We start from the raw sequence: 16,558 nt of genomic DNA on the forward strand, positions 1-16,558 counted from the left end.
CCAAATTACTTTCTTTTTAGTTTTAATTAATCAGTTTATTTTGAGACAGGGTTTGTAGCCAGCATTGGGCTTGATCTGGCTGTGTAGCTGAAGCTTGACTTTCTGCTCCAGATTCTCTTGCCTCCACACTCCAGAAGCCCAAATGACAGATGTGCACCACTATGTCCTGGTAGGTGGAGAATTTTCCCTCAACAAAAGGATTGATTCCACAGAAACAAGGGGTTTACAGACACCTCAGCTGCATATTCCTACCTTAACAGAGGGTGACCAGCAGGGGGCAGCACAGGAGCAAGAGTGTGGGCTTCACTGTCAAGATGGCGTTGGGCTCAGTTTTAAAATCTGAGAGTCTGGTGACAAAGAACGCAAACAACTTCACCTAAAATCCTGTCTCCTTGTCACCTGCTGTCCTTGCTCTGGCATCCAGCTCACACACAGACGAGCTGAATGGACCCACAGGGACAGATCCTACTGGAGGCCCAGTGCAAGATACCTTGTTGTATCCTAGATTAAGGTATATTAAGGATGCCGGAGGCTTGTCCTTACCCCCAGGTTCCAAGTGTCAAGACCAAAGGAAGCAGGTCCCAAAACAATTCTAGGAAACACTTATCCTGTGTTTGATACAGGATACAGACCAGAGCTGGGCAGAGCTGGGCACCCCCCTCCAGAATTAGAGCTGGGCACATCCCCCAGACTTGGCAGACAGCTGTAACCCTCTTCCACTGGGGCAAGGAGTTCTTTTTCTCAGGTATGCCAGCTGGCCGTGCCTCTCCCATATCCTACCCCCACCCCAGCTCCTTCCTAGAGACTTAGGAGAGAGGAGAGCTCTACTGTGGGATTCTTTGTAGAACTCTTCAGGTGTTGACTGACCTCCAGGCCTGAGCCCTAGAATAACTGAAGGCAAAGATCTCTGCATGCTGACACTCACGTGCGTGCGTTTGGCTCCTGAGTCCAGCAGTTCCTTCCTGAAGAGAAGCTGGAGAGCTGCCCCTCACCGACCAGCCTACAGGATGGGGTACAATGTGACTGAGTGAGCTCCTAACCCCCAGAGTTCATCTTCCACGGCCAACTGTGTGCCCAGATTATGCTCTGTCTTGTCATTGGTGGAACCAGTGACTAGATGTCCCAAACAGACTTGGCATCTCTCCAAGTGATGGTGACAGGAAAACATGGTCTAGACAGGGTAGTGAATCTGCACGCCTTAATTCCAGCACTTGGCAGGTAGAGGCAAGTGGATTTCTTTAAGTTCAAGGCCAGCCTGTGTTCTACAGAGCTAGTTCCAGGAGAAGTTTGAAAACTACACAGAGAAATACTGTCTCAGAAAACCAATATATCTGCAGATATGTATGCATGTCAATGCAGTGCTTGCAGGGGCATCAGATCCCCTGGTCCTGGAGTTACAGAGGTTATAGGGTATCTACTTGATATGGGTGCTGGGAACCGAACTTGGGTCCTCTGGAAGAGCAGCAAGTGCTTTTAGCCACCGAGTCATCTCTCCAGCCCCAACAGTGACTCTTTCTTATGTGATTAGGGGAAGCAGGGGACAGGTGTCAGTAAGAGGACAGGCAACCCCAGACTCACATTGTTCAAGTTCCTCTAGGCAGAGGTCTTGCCTGGCTGCTCACTCAGCTTGGTCTAGAAAACCTCCTAGGAGCTGTCACTCAGAAGTTACGAGTGCTTGTTGCTCCACTAGAAAACCCAAATGGGATTCCCAGTATCCAATCAGGAGGCTCACAAATGCTGCAACTCCAGCCCTAGATCTGAGGTCTTCTCTGCGAGAAAACCCAAACGTGGTTCCCAGCATCCACATCAGGAGGCTCACAACCGCTGCCACTCCAGCTCCAGGAGATCTGAGATCTTCTTTTGGACCAGCACATGCACACAGCCATCCAGAGGACACATTTGCCAACACACACACATGCACGCACACACGCACGCACACACACACACATCACATAAATTTTAAAAATATTTTACAAGTCCTTCTAGGTGCCTAGTGGTCCGGTCCTCCTGCTTGGGGGGTGAAGATCCAGAAACGAAGGCTCAGACGCTGCGACATCAGGACTAAATTTATTCTTCCGGGACAGGGGACAATGGTAGGCTACTGAGGGATCAGTTTACCCTTGTGTGAGCTTGGGGACAACCTTCGGAGGTACTTGTTGCCCTCAGGGCCAGAGAAGGCTGGGGATTCCACTTGGTGGGTCATGGTGGACATCTGAGTAACAGCCCCAGCTTCACAAACATCCTGCCTGCTCTCTGGGTATCCCAAGTGTGCTATGCAGGTGTGTGTGTGTGGGGGGGTATCACACACACATACACCCATCTTGTAGCAGGTTGCAATCTCTTGTTACCCAGACATTGAGACAGTTGACAGTGACTAGTAAACTGGGCCCCCATGTGAACGTCTCTTTGAGAAAGAGTGAGACTCTGGCAGCCTGGAGGGGACCTTTGTGTGGCTGAGGCTGTGTGAGGAGGACAAGTTCAAGTTTCGGAGGACAAGGGTGTTTCCAAGCACTTTGTGTTGGATTTGGGCTCAGTTTGGTCCCAGGGTAGACGCTGGGATCAAGAGTATATATTGAGGATGGATTGGTAAAGCCTGTCTAGGAAGCAGCAGTCTCCCTAAGGGTTTCACAGGTCACATAGAAGGAGCCCTTGTGGGCTGTAGGGGTGAAGATGGGAGAATAAATACAGACTTCTGGGGGAGACCATGACTGGAGTGGGCCAGGTCTGCAGAGTACACGGGAATTAGATGTGGCTTGGGGGGGATCTTAGACCTGTTACTCTGGCTCTGAGCTTTGCTAACCAAAGCTTTTGGCTCTCAGCTGCCCCAGAAATCAAGCCAGTCTCTGCAATGTTCTACGGCTACTTCTGAGTGTAAGGCACATGAGCGGCTGTGTTGAGCTTGAGTGCGCGCTTGAGAGGTGAAGTTCGAGTGAGCTGGCGCTAGGGGGCGCGCTGTTGCTTCTTTCCGGACACTTGCCCTGCTGGGGCCTGTGTGAGGAGCGGGTCCACCTGGCATCATCCTGAGTGGGTCCCTCCAGCTGCCGGTTAGCGAGTTGGCTGAGTGGCATAGGAGACAGGTTGTGTTTTCCTTCCTTGACCTTTAAGGTGAGCCCGATACGGGCAGCTAGCTGGGACTTCAGTTCAGGAAAAGGCTGGAGCTGATGTCGGGCACAGCTCAAGCCAGCGCCACTGGTTTGGAGCCGGGACTGAGGTACACAGCAGGGCCCGGAGCAGCTGAGGAGGGCGTAGGTTCCAGTTCCACAAAGGCCGAGTAGAGGGTACTGAGTTGCAGGTCTCCCAGGGCCCCGGAGCCCCCGTTGCCTGGAGGCGCCAGTTCACTTGCCCCATTGCCTGTTTCTGACAGGCAGGGCCCTGGGGGAAAGCAATGGGCTGGTGGTGGGGGCGGCAACATGGAGGATGACGTTGGGGACGAGGTCACCAGTACCAGGGGATCCAGGGCCAAGCTGTCATCCTTCAGCTGCTCCCACAGATTTCCTAGTTGGGGCAGAGAGAAACGTCATCACTGGAAGTCAGCACAGAGCTAAACCCAGTCTGACTCCCACCAGAGCTTCTCTGGAGCCTTGGAGAACCGGTTTCGGTAAGGCTGATGGGCAGTTCCCTGGCACCCGCTCTGGGACCCCAAGCAATCACTGATTTTTTTTTTCTGAGCCTCAGAGTCCAGCTCTGAGGTAGCACAGTGTGACAGTCACAGACCAGTGGTTCTCAACCTTCCTTTTCCTGGACCCTTTACTACAGTTCCTCATGTCGTGGTGCCCCCAAACACAAAAATCTTGCTGCTATTTTGTAACTGTATTTTTGCTACTGTTATAAATTGTAATGTAAATATTTTAAATGCAGAATATCTGCAATGCGATTCCTGTCAGGGTGGTGACCCACAGGTTGAGAACTGCTGTCGTAGATGCAGGTGACCTCTCTGCCTTTTTGGTGAGGTGAGGACACTGGAGAAGATTAGGGATTTGCTCATCTGAAGGGCTGCTGCAAAGGCTATACTTGGGGGCAGCGTATGGGGCCCCCGAAACTCTTCACTCAAGCTTCTATCTAGGTCTCCAAAGAAGATGGATCTGTAGCCTAAGATCTTCCCACAGGGCCCCACTGGACCTGATGAGGTACAGGCCTGGCTCCCTAGGCCTCCTCTTTCACAGGACCCAGTGTACGAGATAGAAAGGATGCTTGACTCTGAGAACAAACAGTGCTACCACGGACTGCCCTCTGGGTCATGAGACCTGGAATATCAGCACTGCAGGGTGGAGAGACCTGGCGACTCTGACTGCTCTTGGCCACCGGGGTTCCAACCCTAACCCCTTCTTTCTGGTGAGTTTGCATGATCTCTGCATGTCAAATCTCTTCCTGTTTCACAGGTCCAGACCGGAAGAACACATGTAAAACCGTCTGGAAGATGCCTTCCTTCCTTCCTTCCTTCCTTCCTTCCTTCCTTCCTTCCTTCCTTCCTTCTTTCTTCTTTCTTTCTTTCTTTCTTTCTTTCTTTCTTTCTTTCTTTCTTTCTTTCTTTCTTTCTTTCTTTCTTTCTTTCTTTCTTTCTTTCTTTCTTTCTCTTTCTGTATAGCCCTAACTGTCCTGGAACTTGCTCTGTAGTCCAAGCTGGCCTCAAACTCGAAGCTCTGTCTCCCAAATTCTGGGATTAAAGGCGTGCACCACCAGGGCCCAGCTCACTCTGAAGTCTCACATTCTTTAGAGGGTCTGTCTCCTGCAGCCAAGGGTGAGTTATGAGAAAATGCAGCTGCATTTGAGATGTTCAGCCACCCACCCGGTCCCTCACAGCCAAGTATGCCATCGGACTTCTAGCCTTTCCCAGCTTTGTCAGAGATGAGAGTTTTGATGACAGGATCATCTGGGACATGTTCAGGGTACCAGGAGGAGGAAGATGGGGACAAGGAAAGCTTAGCCCATTTCTGAATGGCGGGGAGTGAACAGGTAGCTTCAACACTTCCTCCTCATCTGCCTCAGGTGACCAGAAGCTCCGGAGCCAGCAGGTGGCAGCCTGGAGACATGAAGAGGCCAGGCCACACGGCCAAGAGCACCTTTTCATTCCCATCCCACCCACCCTTCCTTCACCACCTCCCAGCTCACCCTGGAAGTCAAAGTCGGTGAGAGAGGGATTGATGGCGTCCAGGTCAGTACCAAGGTCTCCATCCGGCAGTAGGGTATCATGCACGGTCCTGGCTGGGGAAGGCTCAGCCAGCATCTTGGCACTGTGGCTGGGTGGTGTGTGGGCAGGCAGAGGTGAGTCCTGGAGGGTGGCCGGCTGGGCCTGCAGCTCAAGATGCCCATCTGGCTGTGAGAACAATGGCTGCGGGTGTCCAGAAGGGGCCAGGCTGGGAGAAAGGTGTGGGTAAGTCTGCCCATAGCAGGAGGGTGCGTGACCACCCAGTAGGTCCTGCAAGGGGTTCTTGCCAGGCATGGGCCCTGGAGCTGGGTGCATTGGGTGCAGAGGCTGGGAGAGACCAGCTGACGGTGCCAGGGGCCGGATGGAACCTGGGCCTGCCAGCCCAGGGGGTGGACAGCCCAGCAGCGGAGAGCCCAGTTTCTCCCTTTTGTCTCCAATGAGGCTGTCCAGCTCTTCTGCAAAGACCCAAAAGGAAACATCGTGAGGCCTCCCTCTTTTACAGCCTCCTAGCCTAGGGTGCTCATGCAGGCTCTGTCTTATGCCGGGGTCCCCTGATCTTTCTCAGCACAGCCCTGCAGCTTACCCGGTTTGGCCATGCTTTTGCGCACAGCAATGGGGTCTTTTCTCTTCCACTTCTGCAGCTCCTCCTGCATCTTGTCAATCTTGGAAGGATTGAGGGCCCACAGACAGCCCTTGCGAGAAGAACTTCCCGATTTATTCTCCACCTTCTCGAAGCACTTGTTGAGAGACAGGTTATGGCGAACAGAGTTCTTCCAGCCGTCAGGTGCAGTCTGCCAGAGCAGAGCATGAATTCAGGTTGGACTCAGGAGCAAGAAGTGGCTTCAAGTCTGGGTTCTAGAACATTCCTTCATCAACTCAGGACACAGAATTTCTACACACTCTGTGGTTTGATGTCTTCAGTACCAAAAACATGCTTAGAACCCTTAATTGAGGGGAGAGGACTGGGCAGGAAATTTCACTGCAGGTTTGTTTCTCAGCTAAAATCTAAAGCCTGGGGTGGTGGTGGCGCACGCCTTTAATCCCAGCACTTGGGAGGCAGAGGCATGCGGATCTCTGTGAGTTCGAGAACAGCCTGGTCTACAAGAGCTAGTTCCAGGACAGGGTCCAAAACCACAGAGAAACCCTGTCTCGAAAAACCAAAAAAAAAAAAACAAACAAACAAACAAGAAAAAAAACCTCTTGACTAAAATCTAAAGCCTGCTTTCATCCTACCTACTTCTTAGCCCAGACTCTTCAGAGGACTGTGAACCTTTATATACTTATTTTATGTGTGCACTGGGTGCCGCCTGTGTGTATGTTTATGCACCACATGCATACAGCAGCCAGTGGAGGTCAAGAGAGGACACCAAATCCCTGGAACTGCAGGTACAGATGGTTGTGAGCCACCATATGGTTGCTGGGAACAGAACCCTGGTCCTCTGCGAGAGCAGCCAGTACTCTTAACCACTGAGCCATCTCTCCAATGCTCTCCACCACCCAACCCCCATTTTGAGATGGGCTCTCTCTCTGTATCCCAGGCTGGCCTCAAGCTCACAGTGATCCTGCCTCCACGCCTCTTGAGTGCTGAGATCACAGGCATCAGCTGCTATGTTCAACTTGTGATTCCTCTTTAAGGGACATTGGTAAATGCCGCCTAGACCTCTGGTCTATGTCCCCATCGAAGCAGGATGTGCTCGCTTGGCCTTCTGGTCTGTGTACCCCCTTGGTAGAAAGGGGAAGATCACTATTTTAAAGTCTTGGGGCCAGCTCTCAAGGGGGGAACAGCAGAATGCCCCTCTTCTGAATCTACTTCAATCCTCCGGGGCAGGTCTGTCCGAAGAGGGGTGGTGATTGGGTGGTAGTTAGAGCACCTGTTGCCTACATGTTTGATTGCAGATGTGGTGTTAGTGAGACAGGGGTAGTAGTATGTAGGCAAATGCGCACTGAGTGTGCCTCACAGCGTGAATGGTGTGAACAGTGTGAACGGCATCCCCTTCTACAGGTCTCTGAACTCCGGAGTGAGGATGGCTCTGTGTGAGAAAGTGCCTAAGAGTACGTGTGTATCCATGATTGAGTGTGTGGGTGTGAGTTCGCATGAGTGTGCCCCGGAGGTGTGCCCTGGTGGGGAGGCCAGCCCTCAGGCAGGGGGTGCTCGTGCCAACAGAATAAACACCCATTAGGAGGCCTGGTCATGCCACCAGTGCAGTAATTGTGCCCAAGGAGGGTTGTAAAAACCATTAAGCTGACTCAGTTGGGTGAGAGGCGGTGTGTGTGTGGGGGAGCATGGGCCTCCTGCCCCCTACTTCTGGCTCAGTTGAAGGCTATGTGACCGTCCTGAGTCTAGCGGGAGGCTGACTGTGGGTAGAACCACAGCTCTAGCTGATGGAACTCCCTCCAGCCCTCCGTCTCTGGCTCCTCTCCCTTCTAGCCCCTCATTTCTGGTTAATGAGAGATGGCCACGCCCTCCTCCCTAGCTCACTTGCCCCCAGGGAGCAGCCAAGCTGAATCACGCCCAGCAGAACCGGGCCCTGATGCCAGCGTCACTATGAGTTGCTGGCAGTAGCTGCTGGAGCCTTTCTTGGGGACAACTAGCCTGTCATGGAGCTGGTTCCAATGTCCCCCAAGGTTCATCAAGGGTTCCCAGGGAGGCTCTTGAGCTACTGGACCTCCGTTTGACTCCCACAGCTGTCTCTACTGAGAGTCAAAGCTCTGTCGGCCCATGGGCAGACTTAATGGGCACTGGGAACTTTTATGGTCCCATAAACCTGTGACTTTGGGATGCCAGGGCAGCCCCCACCCCAGCCACTTCCTGTTTGGAAGCAGAATGGTCAGCACCAACAATTATACACAGTGGCCGGACACTTCCTCAGTCCCACATCCCTGACTCACGGGACTGTGGGACACCCACAACAGCTGCTTTGGGTATGAGTGCTGTCTACCTGAGAGTCCACTCTGTCCTCGCCCTGAACAAGGACCTTCCAGTGAGGGGTGAGAGGAGGAGAGTCTTTGAACTCTTTCTTTAGGGAGGATCAGAAGGAACCTGTCAGCTTGGGAGGAATCTATGTATGAATTGGTCCAAACAGACATGTTACGGAGGGGGAAACTGAGGCCCAGAGAGGAAAGAGTTGTCCTTGGATCACACAAGGAAACAGTAACCGGGCCTGGACTCCAGCTCTGTTCCTCAGCAAAGGGCCCTGCCCAGGTCATCCCATGGGCCTTGCCAATGGAGCCAGTCCTATCCTCACACATTCTCTCTGAAGTCAGATGTAAACTCAGGCATGAAGGAGTGATGCAACCAGCTAAGAAAAACAACCAAACCAAAAAAAGCTGTCAGACTTCTTCATTCTTCAGCCCCATAAAACAGGGATTACACGGCTCCCAGGAAAAATAATTAAGCCAGGAAGATGAGATACAGGGAGGGGCTGGGGGCACGGCCAGGAGTGGGCAGGGAAGAAGGCCCAGAGGAGAAGGGAGGGGCCTCGCCTCCTTTTCTCCAACTAGTTCTTGGAGGACTTTGCCACAGCTTTAAGTGTAGGCAAGTGTCTGTTCCTTCCAGGAGATTCTGGAACCTCAAGTCAATATTCTTCTCCACTCCAGCCAAAGCCACGCTAAAGGACTTTGTTGCCCATCCCCCTTTGGTGGGAGCATAGCAGATGCCAAGTTGTCTGCACACCAGCCAGCAGGGCCATGGCGCAGAGAGTGGGGGCAGGAATCTCCTATCACCTATGGAGCTGACTCGTGATGACCTGGGCCTCAGCTCCTGTCCTGCCTGGGTCATGGATGAGATAGCATCCTTCCTGGGGACTGTACTCCCCAACAGAAAGTCTTGCTTCTCCTGCACCTACCTTAAGAGAGTGTGTTTGTGCAAGAGGTGCTTGGGTACATGTGTCAAGGCTAAAGGGCTATGCGTGAAGCCAGAGAGCTTGACTTAACAACTGAGCCTTTTGTTGTGTGATCTCGGAAGGATGGATCACCATCTCTGATTAAGTTTGCTCACCTGGAGAGAAGGGTACCTGCCAGGTCCCCAGGAGACTGGACCTCAGCCCGCCCATCCAAGGCACCAGCTTTGCCAAGTCAACCCAAAGACAGACATGACCCCCACCCATCCCCACCCTGTGTAGGAATCTTGTCCAGGAACATTTGAAAATCCACTGAGTGTGCCCTCCTCCCCATGCTGCCGTAACTGTTAAATACTGAGGAATCCCATGCCTCAGTTTCCCCAGGGTCCCTCTCAGTCCTCCTCCTGTCCCAAAGGTGCTGGAAGTTGCCTAAAGTCTCTTCTGTGGGAATTAGGAACTAATGTTGCACACGGTCAGGGTACCCTAAGTACAAGTAAAGCTCAGGGTGCTGCCCGTAGGCAGATGCTAATCTTACTCCTGTCTCCTTAGCGACCAGCTCCAACTTGGAAATCCTCCAGCCCACAGCACCTTGGCCAAGGCTGGAGACACTCCCATTACCTGTCTTCCTCTCTCAATTTGGGGATAGGTAGCTGATTCCCGAAACCTATCAGTACTGGCATCACCCACTTCTCTCAGCTGCTGTGCAACCTGGAGCAAGCAGCTTGTGTTCTGTTCACAGAGTCCTCCCCTCTTTGCTACTGAGGACCGAGCTGGGGGCCTGGTACATGTGAGGCGATGCTCTCTGTCTGAGCCATGTGTGGCCCTGAAACCACCGCTCCCCCCACCCCGAAGCTTTACACTTCACCTGGGACATACGGGAGCATGTTGGGGTCAAGCCTCTCCTGCTTTCCAGCTGGGTCGACTTTTGGACTCACCTTGAAATAAGGGAAGTGCTCTGTCATGAAATTGTAGATTTCGCTGACAGGAAGGCTTCCGGTCTTGCTGTTCTTTAGAGCCATGAAGATAAGGATGCTGCAAAAGAGATCTCCTGAGAGTCTGGCCCTCCTTCAGTTCTCCCTCAGCCAACAGGCTCTGTGAGGCTGCAACTGAGCTATGGGAGCATTTTGTGAAATCTGAAAAACTAGATTGCTATCTGACACAGAAATTAGATGTGTGAGCTCATCTGAAACTTCCTGAGCCTCGGTTTTTTAAATGAAAAAAGAAAAGAAATACAGCCGCCAGCTTCCTCCGAGCTGCGGGAATGAAAGTTTAAAACACACCATCGCAGGGGATGTGGCCCTGCCCCCTCAGTCCTCAGCTCATCGTGTATGTGCTGGACAGTAGCAAGGGACCAAGGCTTTCTGCCTTATGCCAAGCGCTGTCCTCCCCACATTCTCTTCCATAAAACTTCTACCCTCCTGAATTGTCTCTCCCTTTCCCTTCCAGACAACCAAGCAGTTTCACAGCTAGCAAGTAGCAGGACTGTTTGTTTATTGTTTTTTAAATGTTGGAAGGCAACAAGCACCCTTGATCCCCCACCTAAACTCTTGGACTAGGCGCTAGGCCCCAAGATAGGACCTCACAGGCCCACCCACCCAAATCACCAGCGCATCTGCTAGTATAACCAGAGTTAAGACTTCACAGGGTCAGACAAACAAACAGCCAACAAACCTACCCACCTGCGGGAATCATTTTTTCAGCATCCTTGGAGATTACTAGATATGATTTCTATCCTCTTCAATGACCCTTACATCTTTAGGATCCTATGCCTTAGTTTCCCCAAGAGTCCTCCATGCTCTTAGCTCTGTCTCAGGTGTGCTAGGACAGGTACCTGTAGGAGTAGATGGGCTTGGGGAAGAGTGGCTGGTGCCCGTCGGCGCTGGCCTGGGGTGTGATCCTCTGATAGGGATAGTGAGCCGAGCCCAGGTAAGGCACAGGGTAGCTGCCTCCTCCCGTGGAGTACTGTAGAAGTCAAAGGGGACAGAGTGATTACCATGCTACCAAGCTTTCCTAAGTAGAGTACCACTCCTCCGTTCACACACATATCCAGAGAGGGAGCTGAGGCTGGATTCTCCTCCCATTGGTCATGAACTCTACTCCTTATCCAATGGAAGGCTGAGAAATGAGCGGTGGGGTGGACATTTTGGGTTTGGATAGAGATCCACACTCCAGAACTTAGCATCTCAAAAGACCTCAAAAGCTATGTCCTTCCAACTCTTTCCTCGAGGTCCTTGAGGTACCCTGGTTGCCATGGTAATGGGATGGGGAGCAGCCCATAGTCCTGTCTTCTGTGACTTTTTTGGAGCACCGGGCCGGAAGTGGGATGTCCGGCCTGGGTGTGTTCTAGGCATGGCTACCTTTACGAGTTTCAGTGGCCCTTTGAAAGAGCCGGTCATGATGGTGGGCAGGTGGGGGTGGGAGGTAGTTTTACGGCGAAGGGAGTGGCTGCGGTGCCAGGAATGGTGTTTTATGGGGGCTGGGGGTTGGAGACTCTGACTCCCCCAGCTGCTCCAGGCTGAAGTGCTCTTTCCAGGTCACCGAGAGACACTTAGCGCCTGAGTCACCCTCTCTCTGGGCACCATAAAGCCCTGGGTGCGGCCATCTTGTTCAAGGATGTTGAAGACGGCAGAGAGCTTCAAAGCAAGGCTGGGCATGGTAAGGCCACTTAGGGTCTGCTGGTCACCTTCGTCCTGTGGTGACTTGGTCCCTGATGTGGCTGCCTTAGGAACATCCTTCACTCTGACTCAGATCAGGAGCCTCAGAAAAGCTTAGGCTTCTGCGGTTAGGCCCTTCCTAGAAGGGAGGATGTCCCCTCATGCTATGTGTCTCTTTGTCCTTCTCTGTCACTTTCCGTACAGCAGACAGCCTGACCCCCACCCCACCTTCTCAGCCTGCCTCCTGGCTTGGCTAGGATCGGGGCCAATGCCAGCGCTGGAGTAGAACCTGCTCCACAGGCAAGGCCTGTCTGAGTGCCAGGCTGCAGGTGGATGGAGCTGGGCGCTGGGCAGCCACTTGCTCTGTCTTGCCCGGTGACTCCAAGGGAGCTGCCTGGCTGCTCTGGGACTCTTTTCTGTCTCTTTTCAAAAATCCTCCATCCCTTGCCAGTGTGGGGCAATTATTTAGCATCTCGTTCATTCTGGAGAGGCTAAACTGGACGCTGGGGTGGGGAAGGGCAAGGATGATAAAGACGATAATGAGGACCCCAGCCCCATACATATGCCCACCCACACTAGGTCAAAGGGGAATTTTCAGGACAAGGTCACACAGCAAGGTGTGTTCCCTTCCCTGCCCAGCCTGTGTGTCACCCCACACACCTCTTTCTTCTTCTTTGCTCCTGTCTGTCTGGGATGGTTCTCCCTCCCTCTGTGGTTCACATCATGACTGCCCCAGTCTTGGCTATACTTTCTGTTTGAGACTCACCAGCCTCCACAAGGGGGTCAGAGAATCCTGAATGCCCCTAGAAAAGGGCAACCATGCTGGGCAGTGGTGGTGCATGCCTTTAATCCCAGCTCTTGGGAGGCACAGGCAGGTGGATCTCTGTGAGTTCAAGGCCAGCCTGGTCTACAGAGCGAGTTCCAGGACAGCCAGGGCTGCACAGAGAAACCCTATCTTGAACTCCCCCGCTCTGCCCCCACAAAAGGGCAATTGTTTTCCTTCCCACAAGCCACCATTCTTCACCTGGGGTAGCCCTGCCCGAGGTTCAAGACCCTGATATCCTCACCTGCCCACACACATATACACACGTACATATACATACACATCACACACAGGAACACTCCCCCACACAGCAGCACCCACACAACCTCCCGAGGTCTCCAGGAAGGGTACCCACTGCCCCATACCTACCTGATGGAAGGCAGGCTGGGAAGAGCAATACATATGCTGCAGAGGAGGCTGGTAGCAGTACATGCCAGGCCCGCTGTCCAGAGCTGGGGGCTTGACCTTAACTTCCGGCCTCTGCTGGAAAAGAAAGATTATTTCCCCCTCCTTTCTCTTGTCTTGAACCTCACACTAAAGGAATCCTTCCTCTGAGTCTCTGAAAGCTGACTCTTGGGGGAAGGATCAGAGAACAGAGATGGATAGGAGTTTTCCTGAGGGAAACCAGCAAGTCAGTGGTGGGGCTAGGCTGGGATGGACAGTGTCCCCCACATCCCACCTCACTGCAGGTGTCGGCCATAGGCTAGGCTGCCAGAGAAAAGGTGGAGACTGGTCAGTGGTCACAAGACTTGAGTGGGACCAGAGGCCTCTGAGAGGCCTAACACTAAGTCCTCAGAGCGGAGCCTGGAGTAGAGACAGCAAGGGTGCAGCTTGGTCCTGACAGATAGACAAGCCAGGATCAGACTGCTCTTAGCAGGATTCTCAGGGGCCTTTGGGAAGCCAGCATTTGGGCCCAGAGGGGCGAAAGCTAACCGTGACCACTTTCTGGGTGTGCCCCAGGGATGCTGATGCAGAGATTGCCCTAATCACAGGATCTTGGGCCTGGAAGGGCCACAGGTATCGTCTCCAACCCCTTCATTTGAGAGATAGTGGGGCTGATCCCAGAGAGGGGAAGCTGTGTGGCAACAGTCACCCAGAGAGTGGACCAGGCAGCCGTGGGCCCCTGGGTACAACTTGTCTCCACGGTGCCAGGGGGTATCCCGGCAAGGCATGAGGCCTCAACCATAGAGCCCTAGGTCCTGATTCACGAGATGGAGATAGTGGGGACTCTCTAGAGCATTGTTGGGAAGATTAAATGGGGCCCTGGGAAGAAAGCACAAGGCTGAGTGACCAAGAGCTTCATTGAGTGGACAGTGGAGGACAATCGCAGGTTTGTAGGGTGCCTTGTTCAGCCTGCTGCCACGTTCTAAAGGCTTGAGAAAAAGTTGTCACTGTTCCAGAAACAGAATAAGATCCTGTCTAGGCCATGCCTGATGGGTGTTCGGCTGTTTCCCCATCTTCCTTCCTGTTGGGAGTGGCTAAGGACTAGAATGGAAGCAGGAGGTGAAGAAAGCTGGTGGACCCCTGGAGGAGGCAGAGCCCAGGCAGACCCCACTCAGTTATTGCCTTGGGATCAGAGATAGGGGGCAGGAAGCAAGCCCCCTTTTGCTTCCCAAAGCCACACTCCTATGAGACAGGTACCCTTAACATTCCTTTTCCCACGAGGCTCAGAGAGATTAAACGACTTGCCCGAGGTCACAGGGCTTGCAGATCTGGCTGTGGAATTGCTTGCCAACCTTCTGAAGTGTTTCCGAGGCACTTATGTGAATACACAGAGCCTGCTCTGGCCAAAGCGTAGCTGCAGGAACCCACCGGCAATTCCAGCACCAGTGACCCTGGGCAGGGGACTCTCTAGTTCATGGCCAGCCTCGGGCAATGGAGCTACTTTCTGTCTCAAGCCGAAAAAAAAAAATCAAAGTAGGGTCTGGAAGGGTCCTGGAGACTCTAGTGACATCCCTGAGCCCACCCTGGTTTGGTGGGTTTGTGGTCTGACGCTCTAGTAGGCACTTTTTCTCTCTGGAATGTCTTTTTTCTCCTCACGTTTGCATAGGGGAGTGTTGGTCTGGCTAGGCTTTCTGGACACTTAAATAAACAGAGAAATTGCCCTCTGGAATCCTGACTCAGCACCCTCTGGGAAGTTGCCAGCTTCTATCCCCTGCTGTGTTCCTCAACCTGGTTTCCTCCATGCCTGCTAGTCTAGCATCCCCCTGCCCAGGGAACCAGCATAGAGCCAGGAGGCCCCTACCCTCTGGGCTTGCTGCTTCAGTGGAGCTCCAGTTTTTTTTTTGTTTTGTTTTTTGTTTTTTTGTTTTTTCGAGACAGGGTTTCTCTGTGGTTTTGGAGCCTGTCCTGGAACTAGCTCTTGTAGACCAGGCTGGAGGAGCTCCAGTTTTGAGACAGGGTCTCCATATATGATTGCTTGGCCTTCCGTTTCAGGCAATCTTCTTGCCTCAGCTTCCCGAGTACTAGGGTTACAGGCATGTGCCACCATGACTGGCTTTAAGAATTCTTTTTAGGCCAAGAGAAAGGAGGCAAGAGGCACTTGACCACTGGTACTCACCAGAACTTGGCTGTGCTCCTGACTGGGGTAAGGGAGTCCATTGCACCAAGCCTCTGCCGGGAAGCCAGGCAGGAAGGCCTCGGCATCCCCCACATCCACAGGAATCTCCTCGAAGGCTTCCAGTGCCCCTGGAGTCTTAAAGGAGTGTCCATCAAGGGCCATGGTCGTCTGTGCCTCAGGGAAGATGTCCTCATGGAAGTGCCTCTTGTAGGGGTGGAAAGGCATGTGGTTGCTCTTGAGGAAGCGCCCTGGGCTGCCTGCTGGGCCCTCCTCAAAGCCAAAGCCAGGATACTTGTCTGAGGGAGAGGGGCAGAAGGAACCTGGGCCAGGTCCAGCTGTGCAGTGGCCCGGGATTTGCTCTGGGCCTGGAGAGGCAATGCTTGGGCTGTGGGGGGGCAGTGAGGGTGCTCTCTCTGAGGGGCCATCAGGCACAAATGATGAGCAGCTGAAGTTGGCATGCTGCTGGGTAGACAGAGTAGAAAGAACCTGTAAATGGAGGTTGGACCAGGAGACCTGCCAGGACCCTATTCTGTGTCGAGATCATAGAGTCTCTGACTGAGCCCATGGGAACCCCAAAATGATGGGAAGGACATACACTGCTCTTGGGATCCCAACCTGATACAAGCATACTTCTCCTAAACCTGGGGCACCCCAAGGCTGATGGGGCTCCAGACCTTGCCCTGGGAAACACCAAGGGACGAACAGAGATCCATGTGGGTTCAGAGTCCCTCCGAGTCTAGTGTCAACATCTTTGTTGGTGAAAGGGGCAAGGTAGACCCTGGAGGCCCTTGTGTGGGGCAGTGACTATCTACTCTCTGCTCAGCTACCAGGCTTGTCCTAATGTCAGGCCTGGACACCAGGTACTTACGCTCTGTGGGGCAGGGGAGCCTGGGAGGCCCGGAGCCTGCATGAGGTCCCCTTGGGGTTCTCCCTCCAGTCGGGTGGAGCCTGGCAGTGTGACGTCAGACTGCGGAGGGAGTAGCGACACCATCACCCAGTCCTGGCCTCGAAGAAAGCCGGCTACAATGAGAATGAGGACCAACGTCTAGGGTTGGCCAGCCCCAGGCCTGCCACCTCCATTCTCACCCTTTCCCTAGGCTGGGACCCTGTTTGCAGCTAGCCATCTGGATAGGGAGATAGGGAGAGAAGGAAAGAGATTGGCAGAAGGATGGATGGATAGATATAGGCAAATGCCAGATGAGACAGGAGGATCATGAGAGAGAAATGAGCCAGATAGGATATTCAGACGAGGGGGGTCCTGTCTATTCTCAAACTTTGCTGGTTCAAATGAGTCAGCAAGCGCCTGGTTCCCAGGGAGCCCTGGGTGCTAGATCTCCTATGTCTACGACAGGTGACTTATCAGTGACTGGATAGGCCCTGAATAAGGGGGATTTAGGGGGTGTCTCATGCCTAGACTTCATGTGACAGTAATTCTGGTGATACAGAGGCTGACCCCGTTGGGTGACCTAGAGGCCTTGCTAGTAGAGCTCATGGGATATCTGGTCAGTGTTTTATTTTTCCCCCCTTTGGTTTTTC

General features: G+C 53.1%; 1 protein-coding gene across 3 annotated transcripts; it reads right to left on the minus strand.

The window, feature by feature from the left end:
• Nucleotides 1–3,142: 3,142 nt before the first annotated feature.
• On the minus strand, nt 3,143–16,013 carry Foxn1 (forkhead box N1). 3 transcript variants are annotated; one of them, XM_057776611.1, is made up of 8 exons: nt 15,891–16,013; nt 15,023–15,481; nt 12,832–12,945; nt 10,817–10,947; nt 9,921–10,017; nt 5,730–5,937; nt 5,110–5,601; nt 3,143–3,495 (listed from the first exon to the last, which is right to left on the minus strand). In XM_057776611.1, exons 1-8 carry the CDS (start codon nt 16,011–16,013, stop codon nt 3,176–3,178), a joined length of 1,944 nt encoding a protein of 647 aa, XP_057632594.1. In that variant the 3' UTR covers nt 3,143–3,175. The 3 variants fall into 3 exon arrangements, with proteins under 3 accessions (XP_057632594.1, XP_057632593.1, XP_057632591.1); XM_057776610.1 differs by having other exon boundaries at nt 12,832–12,942; nt 15,023–15,484; XM_057776608.1 differs by having other exon boundaries at nt 15,023–15,484.
• Nucleotides 16,014–16,558: the final 545 nt, after the last annotated feature.

This window comes from Chionomys nivalis, chromosome 7 (genome assembly GCF_950005125.1).
Source record: "Chionomys nivalis chromosome 7, mChiNiv1.1, whole genome shotgun sequence".
NCBI lineage: Eukaryota > Metazoa > Chordata > Mammalia > Rodentia > Cricetidae > Chionomys > Chionomys nivalis.